Source organism: Poecilia formosa, unplaced genomic scaffold (genome assembly GCF_000485575.1).
Source record: "Poecilia formosa unplaced genomic scaffold, Poecilia_formosa-5.1.2 Scaffold213, whole genome shotgun sequence".
In the NCBI taxonomy this organism is placed as follows: domain Eukaryota; kingdom Metazoa; phylum Chordata; class Actinopteri; order Cyprinodontiformes; family Poeciliidae; genus Poecilia; species Poecilia formosa.
The window spans coordinates 209,155-215,982 of NW_006800152.1; the positions used below are offsets into that span (position 1 = coordinate 209,155).

The 6,828-nt window shown below is 39.7% G+C and overlaps 1 protein-coding gene across 2 annotated transcripts; it reads right to left on the bottom strand.

Moving 5' to 3' along the window:
- Positions 1–120: 120 nt before the first annotated feature.
- LOC103148804 (alpha-1,6-mannosyl-glycoprotein 2-beta-N-acetylglucosaminyltransferase) lies at positions 121–3,336 on the bottom strand. Of its 2 annotated transcripts, none has more exons than XR_001664171.1 (2): positions 1,538–3,194; positions 121–1,428 (listed from the first exon to the last, which is right to left on the bottom strand). XR_001664171.1 is itself a non-coding variant. In XM_016679471.1 (2 exons), exon 2 carries the CDS (start codon positions 2,852–2,854, stop codon positions 1,607–1,609), a length of 1,248 nt encoding a protein of 415 aa, XP_016534957.1. In that variant the 5' UTR covers positions 2,855–3,103; positions 3,206–3,336; the 3' UTR covers positions 121–1,606. The 2 variants fall into 2 exon arrangements, 1 of the variants encoding a protein (XP_016534957.1); XM_016679471.1 differs by adding an exon at positions 3,206–3,336 and having other exon boundaries at positions 121–3,103.
- Positions 3,337–6,828: the final 3,492 nt, after the last annotated feature.

Consider the following 6,828-nt stretch of genomic DNA (forward strand, 5'->3'; position numbering starts at 1 on the left):
ACATTTTCTTATTTTAAAAAGTCTTTCAACATATTTCTAAAATTTCATGAAAACGGGCCGCAAGTTGAACCCAGATTTTTTTATTGTTGAGGTGCTTTAAAAGAAAAATACCATGCAATGTCACTTTACAAACTTTTTATTAGCATTTTTTTTTGAAGAAATTATGAAAGTTCATGTTTTTCACAAGCATTTTTCCCATCTAACAAATAATGTCAAGCTACTTCAAGTGATGATCAAAACAAATAGAAAAAAAGTGACCAAAGAAAAACATTGATTCATCCTCAAGAAAGAAGTTGTCATTAATAAGCTCATACACAAAATTAATGGAAATTATTATTTGTGCACTGGATTGTCATCATCATCTCTCCCAAACATCAATGTTGACATCAAGATGTTCTTGTCAGCAAAAACACAAGCAGAAATTCATTTCACAATCACATTCATTACAAATCAGGTGCACCAAAACAGGGTTAGGAAAGAAGCCCCAACCAAATCGCTTTAACCATAAATCACCATTTAGATTTGAATGAATAAAACCACCAGAACCAAAACAATATCCCAAAAGAAAAAAAAATTCCCAAAATTGTAAATATGTTTTAAGTACTTAGTTTTTTTTTATAGTCAGTGCATTTTAAGAAGAAATCTCCAAACAAGGCACTTTTGGTCAGATTGAAGGCAAAAACAAAATTACATAAAAATAATTAAACAGAAGGAAATTATTTTTTGTCTTAAATAAAATTCTCATTTAGTTCATTCTGTTCTCATTTTTAAAAAATCAATCTGTGAACATAGAAGGTGCAAATATAGAAAAGCAGCATTGCAGGTGATCCTGATGTTTGCAGAACCAAAATCCTGGTTCCAAAAGGTCACTTTTTGGCCTATCAGAAAGTAAATAAGAGCATAAGAAAAAAGTACTTTCTGGTTCTCTAACTGGAGATCAATACAATAGGAAAAGGACAAAAACGCCCCAATTGTCCAGTACAGAAAACAGTTCACATTACCTGATACATATTGTATGAAGTGAACAAAATAAGGAACTACAACAACTGATGAGAACAAACCCCAAAATTCATCAAATTTGATGAAGGTAGATGAACATTTTTGAAACCAAGTCTGTACATTTGCCTTTATGTTATCTGATTTACAATTGTACCATCACAAACATATGGAAACATCTTCCCCTAAACAGCTATACACAAGCAGAAATTGTTCCTCAAACGTTTCCCTAGAAACATACAAATAAACAGAATATGAAGGTTTTTCATTTGAGAGGAAGTTAAATCAGTACAAAATGTACCCTCTTGATACTGTTTAATCCAACACTGAATCACATCTCCGGATGCTTTGGCTTGTGAGGCAGACAGAAACGCAAAAGGCTGAGCTTGCAGTCACAATGTAAAGACTTTGGCACTTGTGGAACTTTGGTGAAATGAAAAATTAAAGTTCAGATATGACCAGCATGCAACTTTGCACTTTGTCCCATAGTCATTAGGTGATGACTTTGGTGGTTGAGAGAGAAAGAACCCAAAATCCATTACATCCCGAGACACACATGGAAGGTTCTTCAAGATGGCACATTTGTAGACTATTGATGAAAAGGCGGAGCTCATAGACGTTTGGAATAATTGTTGCATAGAACATGGTCTCGGACATCTCCCCAACCTCCGTTCTTCATGTGTGCCTTGTGCTCCACTGGCTCCGCCCTACTGAGGACAAGGCGTGGAGGAAAGAGACCTTCCTTGGCCTTCTGAAGGCTCTCCTCTACCTTTTGCGAGGCCTGTTCTGGTCTGCAGTTGTCCTTCTGGTGGAGACCGCAGTCTCCGGTGTGTAGAACCCTGGAGCCCTGCGCAACCAGCACCTTAAGGGGCTTTGATATGCAGGTTCCGGACAGATACTGCAGAGTCCAGTCCCAGTTGTAATCATCGTAGGTGCAGTAGTCATTGCTGCAGCCCATGAGCTTGTAGTAAACCTCCCTAGAGATGCCCATGCCTATGTTGTGCTTTGTCGACATCCATCCCGAGGTCAACACCTTATCAGACATGCTGGTGAAATCTATCACACCATTGTGGTTGCCCAAAGCCAGCATGTCGCAGTCTAGGCAACTTGTCTTCCTAAACTCAATCATTAATTTATAAAAGTGGAAAAAGTCTGGTAAGATGTAGTTGTCTTCCTCGAGGAAGATGGCAAAGCCGCTGTAGCCCTGCATCACCTGAACTCGCTCCCAAACGAAGTGCAGCTTCCACCACCAGTGGTGTTTGGTTTGAGTGATGACGGCCTCCCTGTAGTGTCCATATGAGTCAGGGTGGTCAGCATTGAGGCATCCTGTTTTCCGAGCCATGTCCTTGGACATGTCTCGGGGACAGTCTCGTGGGTCCTGCCCAGGAAACTCTTTGGGATACAGCTGGGTGCTGAAGGGGAAATAAATCTGCAGTACCTTGCAGAAAGTTATCCCTTGCACAATTGTGTTGATTTCCTGTGAAAAATAGTCATGGCTGACGATAAGGAGAAAACTGTGCACCTCAGCAGCTCTCTCCAGTGACCTGATGAGGAGCCGGAGGTATTCGGGCCTGTTGTGAACCTGCACAACCAGCACCAGCTGGGGCTCCCCAGGAAACCTATCTGCATTATGGACACACTGCTTGTAATTGGCACTGTAAACGGACCGAGTCAATTCTGACACAGAGCCGAAGTTAAATATCTCGCAAGAATTCGTTCCCCGATTTCCATTACTGGTGCTGTATGGTGTCGTGTCCTCTTCAGAAACTAACACACGTGTTGAAAACAACAGAGTCACAAGTACAAAGATAACTCCGAGCAGCAGGAGCAGATTCCGTCTGAGCAGCCGAAACCTCATATTTTCCTTCCTGAAAGCAAACTTTGGCAGCAGATATGGCTTTTATTCACCTCCTCGCGCGAGTCTGCATCGTTAAAAGTCCCCGCCGCGCCGCGACCCTCCGTTTCCTGGTGCGGCTCTTCAAAGGAAGCCCCAAAACGCCGCGTGACTTTTTCTCTTAAAATCCGAGCGCAACCTTTTTCTCCAACACGGCCGTCTTTCCACTGGAAAACCGAGTCATTTCCCCAAGCAGTCGCTCCCAGAAGGAACCTATGGAGCGAAAGAAAATTTCAGAAAGAAAAAAAACAAACAAACTTCACACAAGTCATCTCTTTGTTGTGAATTTCCAAAAAAGAAGCTGACACACTTAACCGAGTGAAGAGTGAAGTGTCAACACGTTAATACCAGGAAGAGAATGACAGAACGGTGATACAAGTTATTGACTGCTGACGTGTACAATCCAGCCAACGAGGAGAGAGCGCGAGCTGCTCCTCAGCGAATCATTGTCCTGCCCTCAGTCATGTAACATGAGAAGGAAATGTAATCCGTAACCAGCAGGATACTTTTGAAAACTCTTACCTTCATAACACTTAATTGTTCGTAAAAAGGGTTCCTACGTGTAAACTAGAAAAACTATGCAACTGATTTTTTTCCCCAGGTCAACATACATGGAAAAAACTACAACACGGTAGTTTATTATTTAACCTATTTTCTAAAACATTTCTTTATCTCCACTTTGTGTTTAATCCTTTCCCACTTTCTTGACACTTGTTCTATCCTTTCTTTCTTGTGTCTTTCATTCATTCTTTGTGTCCTGTCTTAATTCTTTATCTTTATCCTGTGTCCCTCCTTTCATTTGTCCTTTAATTTCTTTGTTTCTTTCTCCATCACATCTTTTCATTTCTCCCTTGTCTCCACCATGTTCCAATTCTTCTATCCTTCCTGTTATCCATACCGCTACTGCCCTTCGATGTGTCCTTTTTGTCTTCTTCCCGCAATCTTCCCTAACGTTCCCCTCTCAATGTTTCCCGTTTTCTTTCTTGTGTCTTTCTCCTATTGTTCTTCATGTCTCTGAAATTGTCAAGTTCCATATTCCGGATTGAAACATCTGCCAGCAAATTTTGGAGATCTGAGTCTGTAAATGTTTATTATATATATATATATATGTGTGTGTGTAAAGTCTGTAGGACCCCTTGACGTATTCATCATTAGAACGTCAGTGTAAAGTAATGGATTCCCGTCGAGTAATAAAGTTAAACAGCTCTCTGTTTTTATGTCATTTAGAAAGAAAAAGAACATCCAAACCCTTTGGCCCTGGCTTTATGTGTACATGTCTTGCTGGTTTAGCAAATAACGAAAACATGGACGTGGCTATGCCTGAAACCATTAGGCTGAAAAACCTGATACCCCTGTCAGGAGGAGACAACAGAAGATGGAACCAGAGAGGCTGGGACTTGTGTCAGATACTGGGTCAGTATTATGCTGCAACAAGATCCTGTCGCATGGAGAGTTAAGATATGCACTGGTGCATAAAGAAAAAAAACAACAATTTAAAATCTTATTAAGAAGGACATTATCAAGAACCTGGCACAGGACTGTTCTGTTTGGATAAGAAAATGCAAATATGTCTTGCGATATATTATCAAATAACACCACATATTTGCATTATCTCTTGTGGGAAAAGGCTTCAAGGCCAACCCTTTTCAGTCTAGGGGAAGTACATTTACTCAAACACTGGGACTGGTCTAATAAAGTTTTATTTTGATGCCGTTTATTTTTTTATACTTTAAAGAAAAAGGTAACTTGACAAGTACGGCAACAAGCTTCTGTCATTTGTACTTAGCAATTCAAAGTTTTACAGAATAAAGGACAATAAAACAACATATAGCACTGTAAGTGAAATAAAACATTACAACAATGACAAAATAATGTGGGCATTACATAGAAAGAAAACCATAGAATGTGAATTTAAAATAAATAAATAATTGCTGTGAACAATAATATTTAACAAAAAAAAACAAACAAACAAACAAAAAACATTTCCTAAACATCTCATGTTTTCAGGGAGTTTGACCCAGAACTCAGGCGCACAGAAACCTGATGCTGCCTTCCTTTGTTCCCTTCCGGCACTCTGAACATGGAGTAGACAGGTTTCTCCGGCCCTGAGGGGTCCAGATAGGTCACACCTCATCAGTAAGTCTAAGTCTTAAGTATTTAGGTCTAAAACTATCCTGCACTTTTGACCAACAATATATTTTAAAACCTCTTCAGAATTTGGGCAACAACCTACTTCCCTCAGCGGGAGCACTGAAGATGGGTTTTGGTTAGATTGTCCAGCAAGACAATGATCCAAAGCACACAGGTAGTGTAACTAAGGAGTGGCTCCATAAAAAGCATGTCCAGGTCCTTGGGTAGCCCAGGCAGTCCAGACCTGAAACCAACAGAAATGTCTGTAAAGATATCTGGACTAAATATGAAGTTTCAGGGTGGTTATCAAATACTTATTTCATGCAATAAAACGCTAAAAAATCACACCATGTGATATTCTGTTTTATTCTTAGATTCTGTCTCTCACTGTTAAGGTGTAGTTTAAAAAAATACAACTCTCTCAATTCTTTGGTAGTGGACAAACTTAAAAAAAAAATAGATATATTTTTTTAAATCAGCAGCATATCAAATACTTATTTTCCCCACTGCATATGTACTGTACCCTTGAGAAACACCATGTCTGATCTGTTTTTGTATCCTAAATTAACAAATTTGCTGATAAGCAGCAGTGAGAAAACTTCGGCTTCCTAAATAATTCCACTTGATTCTCATCTCCCTTCACTGTTTCACCTGAGATTTCTCCCACTGAACTCGATTTCTCAAGACGAATTTCCACAGGACCAATCAGTGAAAAGAAGGAACGATGACATCGATTTTCTGCACAGTTTTAGAACCGTAGTCTACCTGTTGTTGTGATTTTAGCAAAGTGAACAAAGCCATTAAGTCTGTTCTGGTCTTGTTTAATACATTTTATTACTGGTGGAGATGATGTGTCCTGCAACTATTATTACAGCCATCTTGTTCGGCTCATCACTTTTGTCTTGACACTGGTGAGTGGTTGTTTACAGCGCAGGCAATTTCCACTTAGCTTCATAGCGTAGCTTCCTTCACAACCAAGGTGGTGCATTAAAGCCAAACATTAGTGATTGGGTGAAATCAGATCGAAGGCGTGGAGTCTGTTTAAAACCACAACAGAGTCCACGCCTCCAGGAAGTAATAGTTTCCCAATTGCTAAAAGCCCAGACACTGTACTAAGCTAAACATAAAAAAGAGCTAGTTTGCTAGCTAATCAGTTATTATGAAAACTGTCTGGATGATCTGGAGTTTCTGGAGAACTACTAAGCTACCATCCATGGAGCCACATGCTATTTGACCTGTCGCCTGAATTTTATCAGTTAAAATTTCTGCATACTCATTGCAATAACTGCTGGGCAAGAGATCAAAAAGGAAAGCTGGTGAAGGGTTCGTCAGGCTGTCAGCATTGCGTGTTTGATGCTTTTATTGATTCATTCATGGCGAAAGGTGGGTAGAAATGTCACCCCTTACTTCTGCTCATCTTTCGCTTGCACTAGCAGGCAGGAGCGTGTTCTTTTATATGACAGCTTTATCACATTTCAAAGGTTTACATGCAGCGATGCTGTAAAAGTCAAGAGTTATCTAACAACATAGGTGCCTAGAACACGTTTTATGTGTTTTCCCCATTCACTGCGCTGTTGTATGTTAAATATGTACAACTAATTCAGATTATGACATTAGCTTTTCATCGTTACATATATTCTCCTTATGGCAACATTTGCATTTTATTTGTTAATGGCAGCTGCAGCAAATGCAAATATCTCTATCCTCTATCCTCTGTCCTGTACCTCATGGTTAATGAAGGGTCCCATAGAAGGGGCCTGTTGTTGCTAGGTTTTTTCTCTCTTTTTTTCATGTGAATTAGACTTTCA

Coding starts and splice junctions, on each gene's coding strand:
- LOC103148804 (XM_016679471.1), bottom strand. CDS start 2,854: ATGAGGTTTCGGCTGCTCAGACGGAATCTGCTCCTGCTGCTCGGAGTT.